Below are 24,656 nucleotides of genomic sequence, written 5' to 3'. Positions count from 1 at the left end.
CGTTTCCATTTCTCTTTCAGATTACATACCTCGAATTCAGTAATTTTCCACTTACTACGTAGCACTACACTACAATATTTACTCACAAATTCTAAATATCTATCTACTCTTTTAACTCCGATATAAATACTTCTTCCACTTGTTTAATTTTACTCAAAGAACTTGATGCAAACGCTAATTCACTGTTGCAATTGTTTTTGTTGTTTACATCTATACGTCATACCGTTCACTTCGCCCGACAATGTCGTTTCGCTCGTGAGGGTTCGGCTAATCGGTTCACCACCTTTTCGCCGCAACGAGGGGTATCGGCGACATCCCCCGCCCCGTGAACCATTTCCGTTCCCGAATCATATACGTCCGACTTCTTGTAGTTACCTTCTACATCTAGAACCGCTAATTTAACCGCAGGTCTGGCGAAGACTCCTCTAGCTGTCTGAACGGTAGCCCGTCTCACCTGCCCAGATTTGTCTGGAAAGGTTTCCAGTACGCGTCCTCGCTCCCAGCTATTCCTCGTGTTTTCGTCGACTATCACGACCAGATCGCCAGGTTTCATCGGCTTCACGGCTTCGAACCACTTCGTGCGTCGTGTCAACATTGGGAGATACTCCCGTACCCATCTACGCCAAAAGTCATCCACAATATGCTGCGCCAGCTTCCAGCTGTCACGAAGGATGTTTCCACTCACAGGATTGGCGACTGGTTGCTTGATGCCGGTTGATCCACACAGCAAAAAGTGATTTGGCGTGAGTGCCTCATCGTCTTCCATATCCAGGGGAACGTAGGTCAACGGGCGCGAGTTAATAATCGCTTCAGCCTCCAACATTATCGTTTCCAACACCTCATCACTTGGATGTCGTGGACTTCCCGATATTGCTTTCATCGCCACTTTCACGGACTTGACCATACGCTCCCACGGTCCTCCCATGTGTGGAGCTGCTGGAACGTTGAAGTGCCACTGGGTATTCGCGTTGGTGAATGTGGCGGCACAGTCCTCAACGATGTTTTGTATTTTCTGCTTCTCCTCTGACAACTGACGATTGGCTCCCACAAAATTCGTGCCATTGTCGGAGAACACTTCTAGTGGAGCACCACGTCTGGCAACAAATCTCCGGAAAGCCATCACGCACGCGTTTGATGAGAGACTGTGGGCCAACTCCAGATGAATAGCCCGTATTGTGAGGCAGGTGAATAAGCAAATCCACCTTTTCACAACACTGCGGCCGACTTTGACTTCGAACGGACCCATGTAATCAACACCAACGTAAGTAAACGGTCGGATGAATGGTGTTAGACGTACCTTCGGTAGCGGGCCCATCAGCGGAGGAACGGGAGTCGCTTTTTTCACCTTGCAGTGCTGACAACTTCGGCTGACTTTCCGTACGAGAACTCGAAGTTTTGGTATATAAAACTTCTGTCTTATTTCATTGCAGACTGCTTCCCCGTTGGCATGCAGGAACCGTTCGTGGAAAGAATGACCCAAAAGCAAGGTGATAGGATGTTCTCTAGGTAGTGTGTGTGTATATCTTGTTTATTAGGCTTTAACATTTGTTCTACAGTAACTAGCTGCTCTGTCATTCGCCTAAGTTTATCTCTTTTACATTATTCCCTATATTCCCTATACTCCTGTTCACCATCACTTTGAGCGGGCGTTTTTTGCTCTGTTCACTCTTTTTCATTTTTTGAGTATTCGTGATATGGTGGGCCTATCTCTAGTCCCTAACTTAGATCATATTAGTCAAATTACAGTCTCTTATGAAATCACACGTTCTTTTTATGTTCTCAGTGCTATTTTTCAGAATTATTTGGATGTTGTCTCCTAGTCCATGTTTCCGTCTTTCAGTGTCGTACTTTCTACACTCCACAAGGATATGTTCTACTGTTAAAGCTGTTCCACAAGTTTCGCACGTGGGTCCATCTTGGTGTCTCTGGCTCATGATTGAGCTGTGCGTCATCCAGGTGTGGCCTATCCTGAGCCTAGTAAGCAACTTCTGGTCCCTAGGGTTGTCTGCTTCGGTCCATTTTTCTACGCTGCATTTAATTTTCCTGAGTTTCTGTTCTCTGCAGTGGAACCAGGTTTTGTTCCATTCGTCCTTTATTGCTTCTTTGATCCACCTGATGGCATCTTCCTTAGGTATGGTTCTGTCTTCAAGTGGCTTGGATCGACCTTCGTTGGCTAAAACGTCAGCTTTCTCGTTGCCTTCAATCCCAGTATGGCCGGGAATCCATGTAAATCTTATACCTTTTTCCCAAGCTGTTGCTTTGGCCTGCTTCAGCCATGGGTGGTCGCAGTTTCCGCTTTCCAGCCCAGCCAGACAGCTTGCCGAGTCCGTGAATATTATTGAACCTTCTCTGGCAGCCTGGGTTGCCTTATGGAGAGCATATGCCTCAGCGGAGAATATGCTACACTGTTTTGGTAGTCTACCGTTTATGCACACGTTTGTGTTGGGAATCGTTATACCATACCCCACATCATTTTTTGTTTTCGAACCATCAGTGTATATTAGGCTTCTTCCTGGGTAATTGTATGTGTACATTCTGAAATTCGTTTTTGCGACGTTATTTGGGCATCCTGCCTTAGTATTGGCTTTTATTGTCCAATCAATAATTGGACATTGGTGTACCCATGTTCTTTGTTTGGTTGGTACACTTGTTACGGTTTGAGGTAGATCTTGATTTGTAAGCTGTTTAAAGCTGAAGTTTGCTCTTTCCAATAGAGGGAGGGTTTCCCATTGGTCTGATGTAAGCCTGTCTTTCAGTTGATATGCTTTTGTACAAATGTTTCTAGTGATTTGGTATTTGAGAGGGAGCTCTCCACATTCGGCATAAATTGATAGTACTGGGCTGGTGCAAAAAGCACCTGATGCTATTCTGATTCCTTCGTTGTATACAGATTCTAGAGCTTTAGTAGCTTTATCGCCTACTCTTGAGTACAGCTCAGCTCCATGTAATATTTTGGCTAATATTGTAGCGTTTACTACCTTTATTAGGGTACATCTGTTGCTAGGTTTGAACCTTCCTGCTATTATTTTCATTACTCTTATATAACCTTGTGTTGTTCTCTTAACGTCTTCGAAGTGTTGTCTGAAGGTTAATTTTGAATCTATTGTTACTCCCAGTACTTTCATTTTTCTATCTTGGGGGATTATGCATTCTCCCAGATGGAGCGAGGGGGCCTTTCTATGGTGTCGTCTTCTGCATATATGTACTAGTTTTGATTTCTGGGGATTAATCTTGAATCCCCTTTCATCGGCCCAACATTGTATGTGGTTGATCGCTCTTTGAGTTTTCCTTCTATTCCAGCCTGGCGTTTCACCGTAGTTAATAAGTGTAATGTCATCTGCGTATACCACCAGAGACACGTTATTTGGTACCCTTTCGAAGAGGGACTCCATAGCTATTAAAAATAGCGTTGTTGACATGACTGAACCTTGCGGTATGCCGTTTTGTAGGGTTCTAGATGAGCTCAATGCTCCTTTGCAAAACACTTTAATTTTCCTATCGGTCAGGAAGTCTTTAACGAAGCTCAGAATGCGACCGTCAAAACCCCATACTTTCATTTGCTTTAAGATTGGTAGTCTCCACGTCCTATCGAAAGCTTTGGACAGGTCCAGCGAGACCATGTCTAGGTGGGCATTTTGCCTTGTGGCTGTATTAATTATACTCTCGACGTGTGCTAGGTAGGTGGTTGTACTTTTGCCTCTTCTAAAAGCATGTTGTCTTTCGTTTAACAGGTTTCTGTACTCTAGCTCATCAATGAGTCTTCTGTTGACCATTCTTTCTAATGTTTTGCCCACACAACTAAGGAGGGTTATAGGTCTATATCCATCTGGGTTCATGGTGTTGCTGCCTACTTTGGGAATTGGTATGATAATACCTTCTTTCCATTTTCTTGGTATTTTGCCGGTATGCCATACTTCGTTAAGTGTTTTTAGTAGTATAGCTTTACCCTTAATTGGAAGATTTTGTAGTAGTGGATAGGTTATATTATCTTCACCTGGGGATTTTCCTGTGGCACTGTTCAGTGCCCATAGGAGTTCTTTCATGTCGAAGCTTCTGTTGTAAATTTCATTATTTTCACTTATTTTTATATCCACTGTTTTCTCCTCGTTCTCTTTGAAGTTTCTAAAGGAGGTCTCGTAGACCTCATCTGACGATACTTTAGTGAAGTGCTTGGCAAGTTCTTCTGTTATGATGTTATTGTCATCTGTTATTTTTTGGTCAATATTCATTATTATTCTCTCACATTTGTATTCTCCTTTACATGCTCTAACTTTAGCCCACATGCTGGAGCTGCTTGTGTTTGGGGAGATCCCTGCTAGGTATTCCTCCCAGCTCTTTTTTCTTGCCGCCTTTATTATGGTTCTTGCTTTTGCTCTCTCTATTCTGAACTTTTTCGCGTTTTCCTGGTATTCAGGTGAGGAAGGGTTGGAGTTCTTCAACTTCCTGAGTGCCTTTTTACGGCTTTTTATGGCTTGGTGTACTTCGCTGGTCCACCATGGGACCTCTCTCTTTGGCTTGTAGCCAGTTGTTTTCCTCATGCTTTTGCTAGCCGTAGTTGTTATGATATCTGTTAGTCCCATGGGGTCTATACTTTCTATACCTGTTAAGGCACGTTCGATTTCACTCTCATATTTGTTCCAGTTAGCTGCTTCTGTTACCCATCTTTTCCTTCTTGTGGGAAGTACTGTTGTTTGGCCATGTTTTTGTAGTAAAATAGGGAAGTGGTCGCTTCCTCTTGTGTCTTCGTCAGTTCTCCATAAATAGCTGTTGGGCAAATTATGCGAGGCTATCATCAGGTCTATTGCCGATGGTTTACCAGAGGTTGGGTGCATCCTAGTCGGATTACCTTCGTTTAGTATTTTCCATCGATGTTTATCTGTCTCCTCAAGGAGGAGATTGCCTCTTGTATCGTTTTTGTATGATCCCCAATTTTCGTTGTGGGCATTGAAATCGCCCACTAGTATGTACGGTTGTGGGAGTTGTCTCGCAATGTGTGTTATTTCTGCAATTATGGCCCTTTCGGTTCCCGGAATAAATCGCCACAGAAAACGACTGCAACAGAAACCACCGCTTATAAAATGTGTAGTAGGCTATAAATATTGTGGCGCGGTATTGTATTTCAAAACAAGAATTAACCGGGCAAACGTATCGCCCCAGGCAAACGTAACGCCCCGGGCAGACGTATACCGTCCGACGCTCGCTAGAGCTCGGTCGGACATTGCTAAAGGATCGTATCCTATGTTTCAAACTAACCGGGCAATCAGTGGATCCCAGGTTTGCGTGCGAGACACCGCCGCTTCCGACGGCGGGTCGGCGGTGGACTCGGATTGCGTCATCTTGGCGGCATGGGCCGCCTCGATTCCTTATCCTCGCCAAATGGGGACTTCGTCCCCATTACATTGTCCTCAGAATAAATTTCGAAAAACGAGAACAAGAGAATAAATTTATAATAGAAATGTGAGGCACATGATGTTTTTCCCGCGCCAAATATTTCTAGCCTACTACACTTTTTCTAAGCGGTTGTTTCTGTTGCAGTTGTTTACTGTGGCGATTTATTCCGGTCACCGGCCCTTTCATATTCGATGTTTGTATAGTGTGGCGATATGTATATGTTTGCGATCGTAAGTTTTAGTGGGAGGTGTATAGTTACTGCTACGACTTGCACCTTATCGATCCCACTTACATCTATCCACTTATGAGGTGCGTCGTGGAGTACTCCCAATGCAACCCCGTTTTTGTTTGGGTGACTGTGATCATTGTATATTTTCCAGTCATATTGACCACCTAGTACATTTTGCGGTATTTTGGGTACCATTGTTTCTTGAAGTGCAATGATGGATGGATAGTGTTCGTTTACTAGTAGCTGTAGCTCGTGTAGTCTGCCTCGGAAGCCAAAGATGTTCCATTGTAGTATTAGTGTTTCATTTGTGAATTTGTGATAGCTCATTATGGAATATTAAAAGTTTCACTATAGCTCCGTTGTGTCACTTTGTGACATTTCGGAATCGGAAAAGTTTCCGCTTTTCTTGTTTTTCCTTGACGGTGGCGAGGAGTCAGAGGATCTTTTCTCTTTCCTCTTTTTTTGTTTTTTGTTCACCTTGTTATTAGGTTCGCTCGTTCTCATGCCCTCATGAGCGCTATGGCTGGTTGAAGGTTTTATCAGATCGGCTTCGTTTTGAACAATTTTGTTTATCATGTTGTTCTTCTGCATCTCTGTAATGATTGATTTCAATTCTTCTATCTGTTGCTTCAGTTCTTGGATCTGGGCCTTAAGAGCGTTATTCTCGTTTATGACCTCATTGTTTACCACCAATCTTTGCTGAACTTGGCTTTTGGCTACATCAGCGTAACTTTTTGTTTGTCTTTGTGTGTTTACGTACGTTCTTTTTGCTTCCCCATATGGTATGTTTCTTGATACTTTAATTTTTAGTATATCGTTCTCTCGTTTGTAAAATGGGCAGTTTCTGTCGCCAGGCCCATGATTCCCTTTACAATTGATGCAATATGGTGGTTCTTCACAAGATGCGTTTATATGGTCTTTCGAGCATTTTTTGCACCTTGCTTCTTCTCTTTGGCATTTCTTCTGTGTATGCCCATATTTGTAGCATTTAAAGCATTGCATTGGTTTCGGGAAATAGTGTCTAGTTTTAAGTCTTAGTAGACCACATTTCAGATGCTCCGGAGGCTCTGATCTATTGATCGTAATGATAAGAAGAGGCGTGTTAACCGTTTCTCTCTTTTCGTTTTTCCTAGTGATTCTGTGTACGTTTAGCACACCTTGGTCTGCTAGCTCAACTTGTATCTCTTTCGTTTCCATTTCCATCATTTCTTCGCTGTAGACCACACATTTTGAAATGTTCAGGTTCTTGTGGTATTCTACTTTTATCTTTTCTCCGTTTACTAAGCTTTTAAGCATTAGTAGCTTTTCCGCGTTTCTGTTGTTCTCTAGAACAATCAGAAAGCTTGTGTCTCTTTTTATGTACTTTATTTCTATGATGTCTTTCGTTAGTTTGGATAGCGTTTTTGATATCAAGAAGGGGTTTCTTGTTATCTTTCCATCGGTTTTTTCTGCCGTAAGGCTGAGGTAAGTTTTACCTCCTACTCCGCTCATCGTCGATACAGTTTTTTGTTTTGGTTGGTTTTGTTTATTATTCTCCATGTGATTCCCACGAGTCGCTAGGGAAAGGTGGGGTCCTCCGCGTCAGTGCCCTGCTGTAACACGGTAAGGGCTGCATACTGTGGGGTGCGCCCCGGTGCCCCACAGGCTCCGTTAACGGCTTCTCATTTATATCGCCCCTTCCACCACTCAGCTCTCGGCACGGGTCGCATCACACCTTAACTTTTGGGGCCCGTTTTCCCCCTTCCTTGTCTGCGTACGACCAAAGGTCCCACCGGGGTTGGTTACCCGATCTTTCCTAAGGTTGCTCATACCCCAGCCGGTACCTCGGGGAGGTAAGGATAGGAGTTCCAGGGCGGAAGCTGAAGGGCCAATAATTGGCACTGGATTGCGCTGTACCCTGGCTTTACCAGCCTCTCTAGGTAGTACTATGGGATATTTCACTGCGAAGGGGATGGTCGGGGCGTTCCCGATTCGACCTCCTACCCGAATGACTCCGCGTTCATCCAAAAATGGAGCCAACGACTGCAACGGACTTCCCTTTTCAATGCCGCGTTCGCTTTTCAGCCTATGAAACTCCTCCGAATATCCCTGTGCCTGTGCCTGGCGCCAAAGCGTGTCTTTTGCCTTCACAAAATCATCCTGATTCAGAACGTGCCGTGCGTCTCTTTCGCCGAGGGTTCTTCTCCAGATTCTCACGGCCAGGTAAACATAAGCCAAAGTTCGGACTAAGCGATTCCACTTTGAAAAGCGTTCGACGTTGATGATTTCTTCAGTTGTTTGGTGTACCGCTACCACTCGAAGTTCTTCGCTTGCTGCATCCGCTCCATTCACAACTACTGACTGCCTAGGCCACATTTCTTTCGGTTCTCGTAAAAATTGTGGACCTTCGAACAAACGGCTTCCTGGATCAAACAATGGTCCCGAATTCCACTTAGTGGCATCGTCTGCCACGTTGTACTTCGATGGTACATAGTACCATTCATCCACGCTGGTGAGCGAAAGAATCTCCCCTACCCGAAATGAAACAAACTGGTGATATCGGCGACTATCCGAGCGAAGCCATGCCAGAACTGTTGCCGAGTCCGTCCACAGAAAGCGCTTCCGAATATCAAGGGTGAGTGCTGAACAAACATTTTGCAACAAACGTGATCCCATCATGGCAGCTTGAAGCTCCAAACGAGGTATTGAGAGCGTTCGAAGTGGTGACACCTTTGTTTTTGCTGCTACCAACGAACACAAGTTCCCCCTGGTGGACGATATTCTAAGATAAGCTACGCACGCACATGCCACTACGCTTGCATCCGTGAAGACGTGGATTTCAATTTCGTCAACCTCCTGTGGTCGAAGATTTCCGAAGAAGCAACGAGGAATTTTCACTTCGTTGATAGCCGCATACAGTGCAATCCATCTACTCCATAGATCATGTAGTTGTTGTGCAATGGGCTCGTCCCAGTTGGTACCCGTTCGCCAGATCTCCTGCATAAGTATTTTGCCCTGCACCACAAAGTGTGCCACGAAGCCTAATGGATCGTACAATTTCATCACGGTACGTAGAACTTGTCTCTTTGTTGGAACTGCTCTATTTTCACCCATGATTCCATCCAACCCTGTCTGTTCGAAGGTGAAGTGATCCACTGCAGGAACCCACACAACTCCTAAGATACGCTCATAGACTCTATCCTTTTCTAGGTTGAGCAACTTGTTGGTTGGCGATCCAGTCTCCCCTAGAAGATCAAGCACCTCCTGCGAATTGGATGAAATTTTTCCAAACTCGAAGCCTGCGGCTGCATGGACCAACTGCACTTGTTTGACAAGCTGCACAGCTTCTTCCACCGAATTGACACTATCTAGAAAATCATCCACGTAGTGGTTTTTGATGATCGCCTCTACTGCTCGAGGATATAATTCCAGGTAGTCGGAGGCATTTCTGTTCTTAACAAACTGCGCCGTACACGGTGAACTGGTTGCACCAAACATCGCAACGTTGATCACGTAAACCTGGATTTCAGCGTCTGGACTGTCTCCCCATAGAAAGCACTGTGACCATTTATCTTCCTCTCGAATGAGGATCCTCAGGAACATTTCGCGAATGTCAGAGCACACCGCAATCTTTCCTTCCCGGAATCGTAACAAGACTTCCACCAAAGATACGAGGAGATCCGGACCCTTCAGTAGCATGTCATTAAACGACACTCCGCCAGCCTTCGCAGCAGCATCCCACACCATTCTGATCTTGTTCGGTTTCTTGGGATTCGTTACGACACCTAACGGAAGATACCACATTCGCTGTCGACTGATGTTTCTTAGTACTTCTGGTGGCACTTTGCGGACGTACTGCTTCTGTTCGTAACTATTGATTTGTTCGTTGACTCTTCTACGCAGCTCAGGATCCTTGGCCAATCGTTTCTCCAAGCCCTTCAACCTACTCATTGCCATTGGAAAACTATCCGGAAATTTTACATCGTCATGCCGCCAGAGTAAACCCGTCTCCATACGAGCTCCTCGTCTCACCGTTGTTGCTTCTAGAATACTGCGTGCCCGCTTGTCCTCTTCGGCTTCTAGTTGCTTCGTCACTACAGCCTCCTCCACTGCGAAAAACTTTCGCATAGAGTCATGAAGGTCGCAATTGCTCATCTCACTGCAAGCGTGGACGTGCAGTTGTTCGAAGGACCCTTCGTTTCCCGAGTTCCTTCCATACACGCACCATCCTAATCGAGTTTTTGTTGCGACTGGTTCACTGCCGGTACCTTCACGAGTCTTCAAGCTTGTGAGAAGCTGAACGTGCTCTAGACCTATAATCATGCCTGGCCTGGCATCGATATAACTGGCCACTGGAAGTCCTCGCAGATGCGGGAACGTACTACAAAGCTCCACGTAATCCAACGTTTGACTTGGGAGTCCCAGCTCCCGAACCGTTCGCACATTACCTAACTGGAACATTTCCTTCTTACCAGCCCCGGATACGTTCACACTTAACCGCCTGGATGTCTTCTCATGCCGACTGATCTTTCCTGTCCAGCTCAACAACAGGTTGTCTGGTTCACCTTCGATACCCAACAGTGATGCGATTCCTTCTTCTAGCAACGTTGAAGACGATCCATCATCCAAAAATACAAATGTTTCGACTTGTTTTCCGTTTCCATAGAGCGTGACTGGCAGATAACGGAACAGGGAAAAGGATTTCATGTGATGATGATACTGGTGAACAGTTTCGGTAGATTTGGTACCGTCGGCAGCACCGTTGCGATTACTGTGAAGCAGCATATGGTGTCGAATACGGCAACCGTCCACTCCGCATTCCTTTTTTGACCGGCATGGCCATTTACGATGCGGTATCAAGCACAGTCTGCACAGATTCTTCTGCCTCATTGCCTTCCAGCGGCCTTCGACGTCTAATGACCGGTAACTGTAACAGTTGGCGATCTGGTGACCGTCTTTATCGCAATAGGAACACGCTTTCGAAATGCCTTCTTTGCCTTCATCCACCTTCTTTGGCACCACTGGTGACTCATTGGCATGAGTGAATAACTTCTCCTTCGGCTTCGTCCTATCCCCTCTAGGTTGCTTGTGGTAGTTTTGTGCCGAGTCGACCCCGATGCTCAGATCGGATGCCAGATTCACCAGCCCTGACATGAAATTGTTGAATGTCTCCAGGTTGACGTTCCCGAACGATTGCTTGTAGGTCCCCCATTGCAGTTTAAGCGAAGTGGGTAGCTTGTCGATCAACTCCTGGAGCAGCATCGGATTGCATAAATGCGCTTGTTGGTCGGTCAAAATAATGTGATCCACGAGATTTTGAATTACTAGACCGTACGTGACAATAGTGTTCAAGTTGTCCGACTTTGGTGACGGAACGTTCCTGACCTTCTTTAGAAGAGAACTAATCAATGTTTCTGGCCTACCATAGAGCTTACGCAGCGTTTCCATAACATATGGAACAGATGCCGGTAGGAGCAGACGACTCTTAACTGCCTCCAATGCTGAACCTCCCAAGCAACGCTGCAGCCTAGCTAGATTCTCGGCATCCGTATATCCACAAACCTCCGTCGTGTTCTTGAACGAACTATAGAACATAGGCCACTCCTCGGGATCCCCGCTGAACTTCGGCAACTCCCGCGGCATTACTTGCCGGGCTGCCAATTGGGCACTAGTTGGTCCTACCGAAACGATGGAAGAATTGAACCTATTCACGTCTGTTCCCGGCATCGTTGGCAACACTGAAGGCATCATCACCGGCCTTGTTACTGGATACGAAGCAGAAATTGGGGGGAAAACATTCGGATTGCTTGGAATTCCTGGAAACGAACTAACAGTAGCAGAGATCAATGGTGGATACCCGGGTGGAGCCCCATTAGAGACCGAGGGAAACGACAGATACGGCATTGAACTAGCAGTGCTTCGATCCAAGTACTGCTGCGGATTTCCATATACACCACTATAACCACACTGAATTGACGGAACCAGCCCAGTTGCACTAGAAACCATAGTATTCATTGCAGGGTACGCGTAAACCGGTGCAGTTCCCAGACTGATAGGAGGATTTAGGATTCCCGCCAAAGAAGCATTTGGAATCTGTGGTACGACTGGCACTATCGAAGCTGTAACTGTTGGCGTAATTTTTCCAGACGTAAATAATTCTCCACTCGCTGTTATCGCAACTGTTACTGGATCCGTTGAACTCAAAGGAAGATAGGATTTTATTCCAGATACCGTTGGCACTACCAAGGATTCGTAGGATTTTGCTAGAGCTGTGACGCTGCCACCAGGAACAGGAATAGTCGGATCCGGGTACAGCATACCCTGATTCAATGGAGTAGGGCTGCTAGAAGATCCTACCTTCGACGAAACAGTCATCGATTGTGTGACTCTGGGATTTGTTTGGCTGATGTTTGGAACCGGCAGAGTAACCTTCTCTCCGGGCGTTGACGATTTTAGCTGCTCAGCTCCGCCTACTTTGGCTTCCTTACTAAGCCATTTCTCCATCCGCTCACACCTATTCTTCACACTTACTCCGCTTCTTCTGCTTGACGAATCCTTTTCATCTTCTATACGCATCAATAATGCATACCTCTGCTTCAAGTATTCCTGCTCTTCGTCCAGCTGCTTTAACTTGGCTTCTTCTTCCAGTTTACGGATCCTTTCTTCTTCATCCGCGCGCTTCTGCTTCAGTTTCCGTTGATCCTCAAGCAGTTGTAGGCTGAGCTGCAATCTCTGCGATACTCGACTGCTTTTGCTGACAGACGACTCATTAAACGATACATCAGACTTCGCTGCACCCTCACAGTCTGCCAGACAATCGCTGCACTTCCAACTCTTATCCGGCTCCGCAATGGATTCGCCAACACCTGCGCAGTTAAAGTGAACCCACGACTCACAAGCATCACAACACACCATGCCTTCCTGCAAATCTGGACGATCGCATTTCTTACAATACTTCTCCTGATTTCCCGGGACTGTATCATTTCCCGTTATTTTATTCTCGTCCGACATATCGAGATCAATCTAATAGACCCTAACTGTATTAAACTACTCTGCTATCTACTACTTTTGATTTAGCTAGCAGCAGCGAATCTCGCGACCGGTGGAAGTGACAAAATTAAACTAAGTGCACTGACTTTATTTGCTGCTTTCCTGCTCCGGTTCGTGTTTCCTGTCACACTCTGGACTCGCTTTGGCTCGGGTTGGCTCTTCAACTATAGGTCTTCTTCAAATGTCCCTCTTCCAGGGCAGATAACCGCAACAACAATCTCCAACTGGCAGAAAATCATCCAACTTCGGATGAAATCTTTGAAGAAAATGTTCTTTTTCGTGAGAACAAACACCGTCTTCGTAGCAGCTGACTTAGCAGCTTCAAAGCTGTAATTTATTATTTCAATTAGTTACAAATTCAGGTAAGTATTCTAATCTTACATTTCAGTTTTCTTCTTTTCTTTTTACAGGTTCGTTTAATCCTGGATGGACGATTCCAGATTGATCTAAAGGTAAGTACATCACAGGTTATGTCCGTTTCCATTTCTCTTTCAGATTACATACCTCGAATTCAGTAATTTTCCACTTACTACGTAGCACTACACTACAATATTTACTCACAAATTCTAAATATCTATCTACTCTTTTAACTCCGATATAAATACTTCTTCCACTTGTTTAATTTTACTCAAAGAACTTGATGCAAACGCTAATTCACTGGTGCAATTGTTTTTGTTGTTTACATCTATACGTCATACCGTTCACTTCGCCCGACAATGTCGTTTCGCTCGTAAGGGTTCGGCTAATCGGTTCACCACCTTTTCGCCGCAACGAGGGGTATCGGCGACAGCATATAGAGGTTTTAGGGATCGATAAACTTTTCTATGGTAGTTCGACACTCCTCCCCTCTCTCTAAAGGGGGGCTGCTATACAAGTGAAACACAAATTTCTGTATAACTCGGAAACTAATCAAGCAAATGGAACCAAATCTAGCATGTAAAAATTTTGTGGGGACAAGAAACGTTTCTATGGTGGTTTGATAGTCCTCCCCCTCTCTATGGGGGGCTACCATACAAATGAAGCATAAATGTCTACATGACACATGAACTTATCAAGCAAACAGAAGCAAATTTGGCATGTGGAGGTTTTAGGGGACAAGAAATGTTCCTTAAGTGGTGTGACATTCCTCCTCTCTCTAGTTGATAAGAGCAAAACTCGAGAAAAGAATTGTCCGATTTAGGGCTGTCTTCATTCTATCATATTTTTTGTATCAAACATTTATTCCATGTAACAGAGAACCATGTTATTTGCAAGTGAATGAAAAATTTTGCTCGAAAATTTTGTCTGAAAATAATTTCGAGTTTTGGTAGAAGTACTGCAATTTTATAGTAAAAAATAATTTTGAAGGGTAGATTAGACTATCAATCAATGAGCAGTTCTGCGATTAGACCCACGAACGTGCGCTTAGTGAGAAAACATGGATGAGATAACAAAAAACAAATTTTGAGCGGGACGAAGTTTGCCGGGTCCACTAGTATTCTATAATTTTTTTTCCTGGAAAAGATTTTCACACAACAACTTGCAACTGGTTCTATCTAATTAATTTTAATTCCTGTGATGGGTGTAGATCACTAGCGTTGGCAGAAAACATGTCATCATTGGCAGAAAAGATGCCATTTCCTGTTCATGAGAGTCAAATGCGCAAATAATGAGCTATTTTAAAAGCTTAAAAATGGTTTGTATGTATGCGAGCAGACATCTCTTTCTGTTTTCTTTTCTCTTTTCATTTGGGATTGTGCAAAAAAAAGTCCATACGACGTCAATGGGGATCGAACCAAGACCGGCTGGAATGCAAAGTTACTTTACACGACCACGCTATTCATATAGCTGCCTGCGCTTTAATAAAGTAGGGTGATAATATTACACCTCATAATAAAATGAAGTTGGAAGGTGTTTTCTAAGACGATAAAGAAGAACATGAACGAGAATATATCTGTCTCTGTCTGGGCCGTGTATTTGGCAAACTATACGAAAAGCTTTCATATGTTTTCATTTCAATGTGTCTCCTGTTCCGCTCGCTCATATTGGCTCTAGCATATATATATTATACAAATGATATACATGTATTGGGCAGTAGAACATTTTATGTTATCTTTTAGCTCATTTAATGTAATAAATCGGGATGCCAGAACATGTGCTAAAAATTAACTTTGGGTGTACATGAACGGGAATTTTTTTTTCAACTAATGCCACTTTGAATCTCTTGCAATTCAGGAATGGACTTTAACATAACACTGCTTTGTTTCTCCTAGACTAGCCTTCCATTTTCAATGTACTTCCAAGGCAGTACAGTGATGCTTTTCAATCCGGACGCTTTTGAACCCCTAATGTCAGTGTAGAGAAACGCAAAATCCTATGGGCACAGCAGTGGAACTCCGTACAATTCACTGACTAAAAAGTGTCCAGATTTTCAATCCTTGTTTACATGAAGAATAAAAATGTTTCAGGCATACTTGATTTGAGAGTGTATCGATTTCTAGCTGTCTTTACGTGAGGTCTTTAATGAAGAATGATAAGATGGGATGATTTATATAAACATGTTCATAATTACATAAGTTTATTCAAATATTGATATTGCTCTTATATAAACTATTCAGTGCAATTTTATCAAAACTTGAAAGAAAAAAATAAAAAAGGAATGGGTTTTTTCAATAAATCCATGATCACCTTTGCTTAAACATTTACCCCCCATAATATGTAATTTTTTCTGCTTTTCGTTTTTGACCTATCATTTTGACAGTTCAATTTGAGAGGTTTAAAATTGCGAGTCAATTGCGACATTGAAAGAACGAATTGTGGAAAATGAAGTGGAAAATTTTCTAAGTTTCTTAGATTTTCTGTAGTCCTAAATCTCTGAGTTAGTTGAATGACAAATTGAAGTTGATTTATAGAAGAATAAGATTTCATTTGATATGTTGATTTTTGAAATCGGCTCAATGGTAAAAACATTATGAATTTTTGGAAGAAATCATGAGGTTTATGTGCTATTTTAAATTCTTAACTTTCAAATCATCGAACTTATTTCAAGGATCTACATATCAAATGGAATCTTATCTTACTATGAATCCGCAAACATGGCTAGTAGTAATCCAAATAAAACCTAATTCAAAACGACAAAAAGTGTCTTCGATTGTAGGATATGTAATGAGAGAAAAATATTATATGATTAAATTTAATTATATATAAAAATATTACACTTGCGATGGTGATATCGGAAAAACATTTGAAAAAATATAAATAAACATACAGTACACATTCGCCTATTCGCATTTTGCATTGTTTTAGTTAGAGTACTTTTTAATTGGCGTTTCGCTAATTTGAGTGGAGCACGTGCCAATCGAAAAGCAATCATCCTTCAAAATTGTTTGTCGGTTTTACTCTGTTGTTTCAATGGCATTTTTGTTCAAGAGTCTCTGAATGTTAAACTCAAAAGTTAAAAGCACAATATAGCATGGTTAAGTTTTACAGTTCATTTTGAAAAAAAAAAACAATTTTTTCCACTTTTTCCCAAAAATGACTTTTTTTCAAAAATTCATAACATTTGAACCACTGAACAGATTTAGATGATCGACATATCAAATTGAAGAAATTGAACCAATAGACTGTTGGATATTGAACCCGAAAAAATGGATTTTGTTTCCATAATTATTGATTGAAGCTATGGACTAGAGGGCGCTATTTTTTTATATTTTTTCTAAAAAGGTGAGGCTTTTTTACATAGCATATCTTTTTTTCGTTTTTGATATATTAACCGATGGTTCAAAAAACAATTTTACCCCTTGTTTCCACTAAAAAATTTCATAACTTTTGAACTACTGGACCAATTCAGATCAACAGATCAAATTGAGGTTATGAGCTTCGTATATAATATTACTTTTTCGAAAAAATTGGATTTTCGTTTTTGTATTCATTGTTTGAGCTAGTTTTTCATAGTTTTCTCGGTTGAAGACATAGGGCGCCTATTTTTTTTATATTTTTCTGGAAAGCTTTTACATAATATATCCGAAAATCAGAGATGTGTTATTTTTCGTTTTTTGCAAATTAACATGTTTTAAGTCTTCGTTCAATATTCCTATGTGACTAGACTAGACTCCATTCTTTTCACAAGTGTGATATTTTTTTCAAAGAGGCTTAGCTTATTGGCTTCAATTTTATTATTCAATTATGTTGAATAATAAAATTGAATTTTGCAAAAAAATAGTTTTACTGTGTTACCTTATGATTGTTCAGTAACTATTCAATCATTCAATTTATTCCGATGAAAATGCTTTAACATATATTTTTTCACAACTGATGCTCTCACCACGTTTTGACTTTTTATTCAATGTCCAGTTTCTATGGTGAAGCATCATTCGTGAGTTACGACACATTTGTCATCATTGGTGGAATACGACCATAAATGTTGTTATGAATAGCACAACAAGTTAAGATTACAATACATATGTTTTTATATTGATAATGCAAATATTAACGACATTATACATAAACCGATAAAAATGCGTTATAATATTTGTCCAGAGCTCTTCCAGCGTCTATATGTATATTCTATTCAATGTTCAGATCGTAGTTTCTATCCCATTCGCCGTGTTTATCATGATTATGCTAACATTAATAACATTATATACGAACCTCCCACCTTATATATGATGTCTCCCACCGTTTTAGAGACATCTTAACATTCTGTTAAATTTTTAGAGCGTAAACCATCTGTCAATGTTTTCACTGTTTACATTTTCTTACCACAAATATTTGCCACTTTTTTCTCTCACGTTCCACTTCTCTTCTCTGCTATGGGGTTGACAAACGCAAGTTGTCGCGTGTGTTGACATGAAAGAAAACAAACAGATCTAGAAATTGAATCATACAGGTGCAAAAGAGAGAACGAATCCGACAGGGGTTGCAAAGAAAAGAGAAAGCGAATTTTAATGCGTTCTGTGATTGAAGTTGTTTACTCGCGTCGTTCAGTATACTATTCTTGGTGCGGTAACACGTAGAAAAATGCAAACAAGCAAATACGACGAATACTTCCATCCGTTATCTTTGTTATCCGATATCTCAAATATCTCAAATGAAGCAAGCGTTAAACAACTGTTATCGAGAAACAATAATAGAAAAAACGAATCACAGAATATCAATTGATGTCAGACTGCGAAGAGATTTTAAAAATTTCAGTTGCTCAGTTAGAGTATGAGAATATTTTTTGAATCAGTATCAATTATTATGCTATAGTGAACCTCAATTACAGGTCGGACTCGATTATCCGGAGTATTGACTTTTTTTTTCACTCCGGATAATCGAGTCATAAAAAAACGAATTTTTCTCGGTAAACGTAATATAATTATGATTTGCACTTATTTATTAAACGGTTCTATCAAGGTTGACACGTTTGTATGTTTGTGACTTTGTAACTTTGTCTGTAGAGTTGTACCACATTAATGGAAATTTAACCCCCTTCCTGTTGACCGATTGTTCTGAAATTTGGAACACATCTTTATCTTTGGTGTCATTATAAAACTGCCTATAACATGATCTTGAAAATCCAAGATGGCGGCCGCTACAAAATGGCGGATTATGTACATATTTTCTCAAAATCCCATCAATATGGGTTTTCCCAAAACCCGATCAATATGGGTATCGAATGAAAGGGCTTGACCAGTAGAACACAATTATTTATGGAAAATGTAAATCAAGGATGGCGACCGCTACAAAATGGCGGATTACATATTTTCTCAGAACCGCTTCAATGTGGGTGTTTTATTCACTTTTGAAAAACTTGGACAACCTACCTTGTGTTTAACTGTTTGTATTTTTGAATCTACTCGGTTGAGATGTTAAAGTCCAACTGAACTAGATGGTCGGGCAGCTATCCTCAACAACTCTGTTTAAGAAAGTGTTGCCATAATCTCCATTGGTTTTCGCCTATACTACAACTGCGCCCACTCACGGGCGAAAAATGCCTTGAAATGTTTCAGACTTATCGTTTTCCTGAACATGCCCGCCGCCTTGAACAATGACGTTCAACTATTGTTATTACAACAAAAACAAACAATCGTATAGTTGGTGCTTAATTCTACATACATTATACAATATTTTCATTTAATTCTGTAAGTTCAGCTTGTTCTATTGCTGTATGTGGATTGATTGTCTCCGAATCACTTGCTTCTGGCCCGGAAGCGTTTGAATAAACAGGTAACAAACAAATTTTAGTAATTGGGCGTGTGATGTTTCCTTTAGCAGTGCGCAGTGATACAACCCGCGTTATGTTGTCGATTCCAGGATGTACGGATATGATGCGAGCTAGCGGCCATCGGAGCGGCGGTTGCAGCTCATCGACAACGATGACCATTCGTCCTGGTTTGATGTCTTCGTTGAGGCCGGCACGTACGGTATCCCTTTGCAATTCCTGCAAATATTCACGTCGCCAGTGGTACCAGAATTTCTGCACATGTAACTGGAGCTGTTGATAATGGTCGAGGCGGTTCGTTGGTATATGGCTCAGGTCCGGGTCGGGCAGGGCGTTCAACGTGGTCCCGACAAGAAAATGGGCTGGAGTAAGAGCGGCTAGATCATTTGGATCCTCTAAAAGTGGAAGAAGTGGTCTGGAGTTCATTTGAGCTTCAATCTGGGTTAGGACTGTACACATGTCTTCGAATGATAGTCGTGTTGAGCCGAGTTGACGAAACAAGTGTTTCTTCGCCACTTTAATCGCCGCTTCCCAAAGGCCACCGAAGTGTGGTGCCTTCGGGGGAGAAAAATGCCATACGATTCCTTCGTCAGTACAGAAGGAAATAATTTTTTCTCTCTCGGTTTGCTTTTGTTGCCAAATAAATAAATCCGCGAGCTGGTTGCTCGCACCTTCGAAGTTCTTCCCATTATCCGAATACACATGGGCTGGACGACCTCGTCTGGCGATGAATCTTCGGAAGGAGCATAGGAAGGCCTGAGTTGTTAGATCGCTTACCAACTCCAGGTGAACTGCCTTAGTGACAAAACAGACGAAAAGACAGAGGTAAGATTTTACAGCGTGTGCTCTTTTGTGTTGCGGTTTCAGGTACAGAGGACCTGCATAGTCCACTCCAGATATGGTAAATGGACGACTGGGGATCACGCGATGAGCAGGTAATTGTCCGATCTGTTGTTGAGCTGGTTCTGGGTTTAAGCGATTGCAGCGGAAACAATTTCGAACGATGCTTCTGGCAAGACGACGTCCTTGTATTGGCCAGTATTCCTCTCGAATAGCGTTTAATAAGAGGCGCCCGCCGCCGTGAAGCAATTTATGGTGAAAATATTGAGCAATTTGATTGGTGAAAGGGTGATTGGAAGGGAGCAGTGCTGGGTGTTTAGCTTGGAAAGATAACTGTGAAAAGCGCAATCGACCTCCCACTCTCAACACACTCTCGGAATCAAGAAACGGATTTAGTTTACGAATTTTGGATTGCTTTCTTAACGACTTTGCTTGTTTCAAGTGTTCAATTTCTGAGTTGAATTTATCTTCTTGAGCAAGACGAATGAGGATGATTTTGGCTTTTTCCAGCTGATGAACGGTAAGTGAACGACATGCTGGAACTGCATCTGATGACATTCGAGTTCTGGCTTTTTCTCGTGCGTTGTTGGCAAAACGGAGACAGTATCCAATCACGTGCAATAATCGACTGTAGGATGACCATCGAAGAAATAAGCCATTGACTGCTTGATTTGTTTGAATGGTAGCTTGAGCTGTTTGGATGTTTCGTATTTCCATCTCTTTAACAGGAATGTTTGATGGTGTGCTGATAGGCCATTCATGTGCGTCTCGTTTCAACCATAGTGGCCCACAACACCAGAGCTCGCTGACGATGAAGTCCGATACGTCCATGCCTCTTGAGACTAAATCGGCAGGATTCTCTTTTCCAGAGACGTGGTTCCAATGGCATGTCTCTGTGAGGTTTTGAATTTCGGAGACACGATTTGCTACGTAAGTCCTCCATGTATTAGGTGGCGATTTTAACCAATGCAGCGTAACCGAAGAGTCCGACCAGAAATAGGAGGCGGAAATATTAACTTCAATTGCTTGTTTAATGCGATTATGTAATTGAGCAGCAAGGACAGCAGCACAAAGTTCCAAGCGAGCGAGTGTTATGCGTTTTAATGGAGACACTTTGGATTTAGAGGAAAGTAGATGGACAGTAATATTGCCCTTCGTATCTTCGCATCGTATGTAGGTGCAAGCACCATATGCAGCTTCAGAGGCGTCAGAAAACGTGTGCAATTGAAGAATGGCGTTTGGTAGGAAAGCGCAGCGTTGTATGCGATATGAGGAAATCAATGGCAAATGTTGATGATATTTGTCCCAACTTTCCTGAATATTCTTGGGAACAGGCTCGTCCCAAGAGCAAGATAATAACCACAAATTCTGCATAAGGATTTTGGCTCTCACAACTATGGGCGCTATTAATCCTAGCGGATCGAACAGTCTGGCGATCGTGGATAAAATGCTACGCTTCGTTGATGATTCATTGTTGTGACGAATGTTCGAATCGAATCGGAGCATATCAGTCCCTGGTTCCCATGTAACTCCTAGAGCCTTCACCGTCTCATCGGGACTAAAATGCAAAGCCGACAGTGTTCCAATTTGGTCAACGTTTAATCCTTGCAACACCTCCAATTTGTTCGAAGCCCATTTGCGGAGCGTGAATCCGCCTTTGTTGAGAAGTTCACTTAATTCGTTCCGAAGCTGTATCGCTTCTTCCACCGATTGTGCACCATCGATAAAGTCATCGACGTAGAAGCTTTTCTGTAACGCTGGACGACCAAGTGAGTATGGTTCGCCTTCATCATTTGCCAATTGCTGGAGACTACGAGTTGCTAGAAAAGCCGAAGGAGCTAGACCGTAAGTCACGGTTAATAATTCGTATGCTTGAATTGGAGAATCCTCAGAAAATCTCCACAGTATGCGCTGCAGTGGTACGTCATCAGGATGAACCAAGATCTGACGGTACATTTTAGCTATGTCACCGACAAGGGCCACTTGAAACGTGCGGAATCGTAGAATGATATTTAACAAGTCGTCTTGGACTACTGGGCCCACACACAGAGCATCGTTGAGCGAGAATCCTGTAGATGTCTTTGCCGAGCCATCAAACACCACGCGTACTTTTGTGGTCTTACTAGCTTCCTTCACGACGCAGTGATGAGGCAAGTAATATTGCTTTTCGTTGGCATATTCTCTTTCTACCAGCCGCATATGCCCTAGAGTGAGGTAATCGTGCATGAATTTATGGTATTCAGTTCGTAATTCAGAGTTTTGTTTTAATCTTTTTTCGAGTAATTCAAAGCGATGAATGGCAGTGGCTTTTGAATGGCCTAGCATAGACTCGAAATCTGGCTTCTTGGGCAAGCGAACAATGTATCGCCCTTCCGTGTTGCGTTCAGAGGTCGATTGGAATAAGGTTTCACATTGTCGCTCTTCGATCGAGAAATTGTCTTTGTTGAGTAACTCTTCGCATTGCCAAAATCGTTCGATAGAGTCCTCCAGTGAGAGCATAGATATCTCGACAATATTGGAATTGTACGTTGGTGTATTTGCGTTGGCGGAGCCTGCGATAATCCATCCAAACACACTGTCCACGAGTAGGGGAAGTTCAGTGCCTAGCTCAATACGCGCTGAATGAGGAAAGAAAGAATAGAAGTGTTTGATTCCCAACACCATGTCAATGGGCTGTGATTTGTTGAATTGTGGATCTGCAAGAACCAAATCGCTTGGGATTTTCCATCCAGTTAATGAAACGTTCTGGGACGGAATGTTTCCAGTGACTTTGTCCATTATCAGGAACTCAACTCCGCAAGAGAATTCTTCTTTTCTCGATTTTATTTCTGTGAAAACAGATTCACGAACTACTTTGGACATTTTACCCGCTCCTTGTATAGTGACATTCACTTTTGCTCGCTTCAGTTTCAGAATTTGTGCCATTCGATCAGTAATCAGGTTTGGCTGGGAGGCGCTGTCCAATAGTGCACGCGCTAGATGATCGTGTCCGTAGGCATCAACAATTTTTACGACAGCTGTTAATAGAAAAACGTTTTCAGAAGTTTGTTTTACAGGTGTACAATTGACTATGTTCGGTGTAGTTTCGGTGGCTGTGACCGATATTTGTGACGAATCTGGTGCATTAGACGGGACTGGTAGGGACCCAGTTCTCGTGAACGATTCTGGCCTCGCAGAATCTCGGTTTCCAGGTTGATTAGTAGAGCTCTCACGGATGCCGGGATGTAATAACGTGTGATGTCGACGGTTACATAATCGGCAACTGAAACTGGATGGGCAGTTGCGAGCCATGTGATCCTTTCGCATACAATTATGGCATAATCGTTTCGTTGCGACAAATTGTTGGCGTTCAGAAGGGGAAAATCGATTGAACTTTTGGCATTTCATTAAGCAATGCGGCAGATTACACGCCGGACATTTATCGGTAGAAGTGGCGGTAGATGTGTAACAAGAAAGTCGAAACGGTGCTGACTTTTTCGGTTGGTGTGCTGTGTTCGTGGAACTTGTAGATGCGTTATGATTATTCACAGATATTGATTCCAGCACTCTGATTCTCCGCTGGAGAAATTGAACAAGACAAGTATAATTCGGCTCTTCCTCACGCGAAGCATGGTCCTCCCACGCTTTCAGTGTTTCCTCTGGCAACCTGGTACACAAAAGGTGCTCAAGAATTGTGCTCCAAGTGTCGGTTGGTTCTTCTAGTTGATGCAAAACTTTAATATGACGTTCGAACTCGTCTACTAGTACATGAAGGGTAGTCGCTGATTCCTTTTTGACCACCTGTATGTCGAAGAGTGCCTGCAGGTGTCTCTTCTTTAATAAGTAGTCGTTAGAGTATCGAGATTTCAAACTGTGCCAAGCTAAATTATAGTTAGCAGAACTAATCGCTATCGACTCAATCAATTGAGCTGCTTCACCTTTGACCGCAGCCTTCAAATAGTGAAACTTCTGTATTTCTGGTACGTCGGGGTTGGAGTGGATCAGTGCTAAGAATGTGTCGTGAAATGCGAGCCAATGCATATAATCTCCATTGAACTCGGGAAGTGTTATCGTCGGCAATTTGATTCCGGAGAGAGTGGAGTTAGTGCGTGCAGATTGAGGGATGCGAGAGTTATCAGTAAGTGGAGAAGACAATTTAGAAAGAAGATTCGATTTTATTAGAAAAAGTCGAGATTCTATACCAGCGTGAATCTCTTCATGCTCTCTCCTACCTTCACCTTCCTCTTCCAGCTCCACTAAACTTTCCTGAACATCTTCCAGCTTTCTCCATAGCTCATCTAAGCGTTCAATCCTCAGCTGCACCTGTGGTAGATCTCTGTCCTCGTTGAAATTTGCCACGAATGCCTCTGCCCGACCCAACGTTGCAATCAAGGTGCTTCGTCGCGAGATAAGCTGCTCTGCACTCGCCATCGTTGATACTCGAACAGATTTTTCGAATTATCCTGGCGATAAAAAGACCAAGGTAGGCCGGACAAACAAATTATAGCAACTTGGAAAGGTGCTCACCTGTTCCAAGGCAATGAAATGCCTTGTACAATGTATTGAAGAAATCCTCCGATTCTCGGTTGAATAGAAAATCCTTTTTGAATTTCAGCACGCTGTCTCGTAAACGTAGAGTAAAACGAGCCCACACTCCGTTGTATCACTAACAGGTTGAAGGCAGCTGCAGTTGAACTCGATGATCCAGAACCGCAGTATCGAAAATCCAAGAAAAAATTGGAAATCTAAAGGGTATCTGTTGCACCCTGCGAGGATAATTGGACAGGTCTTTACCTTGTATCCTTATACAAAAGGCCTTGTACTATTGTATAAAATCCTCTCAAATGGCGATGGCTTTCAATAGCTGGACAATCGATGTTGTTGAAGTGGACAATTGTCTGAATTGTCCGAAGTCCTTTGAAAGGGTCCTTTCACGGCAGTTTCAAAGGAAACAAAGGATTCAAAGATCCTGGTCACGGCACCAAATGTTTTATTCACTTTTGA

The 24,656-nt window shown here is 42.6% G+C and overlaps 2 protein-coding genes across 2 annotated transcripts; both read right to left on the bottom strand.

Annotated features, from left to right (window-relative positions):
* Window positions 1-226: 226 nt before the first annotated feature.
* Window positions 227-12,610, bottom strand: LOC129766911 (uncharacterized). Its single transcript, XM_055767510.1, has 2 exons — window positions 7,528-12,610; window positions 227-1,371 (listed from the first exon to the last, which is right to left on the bottom strand). The coding sequence occupies exons 1-2, from the start codon at window positions 12,608-12,610 to the stop codon at window positions 227-229; spliced, it is 6,228 nt and encodes a 2,075-aa protein (XP_055623485.1).
* Window positions 12,611-18,728: 6,118 nt separating this feature from the next.
* On the bottom strand, window positions 18,729-24,083 carry LOC129766910 (uncharacterized). Its single transcript, XM_055767509.1, has one exon. It carries the CDS (start codon window positions 24,081-24,083, stop codon window positions 18,729-18,731), a length of 5,355 nt encoding a protein of 1,784 aa, XP_055623484.1.
* Between the last annotated feature and the right edge of the window lie 573 nt (window positions 24,084-24,656).

The sequence above is a fragment of the Toxorhynchites rutilus genome, chromosome 2 (assembly GCF_029784135.1).
Source record: "Toxorhynchites rutilus septentrionalis strain SRP chromosome 2, ASM2978413v1, whole genome shotgun sequence".
NCBI lineage: Eukaryota > Metazoa > Arthropoda > Insecta > Diptera > Culicidae > Toxorhynchites > Toxorhynchites rutilus.
This window is presented reverse-complemented; position numbering and strand designations above follow the sequence as displayed.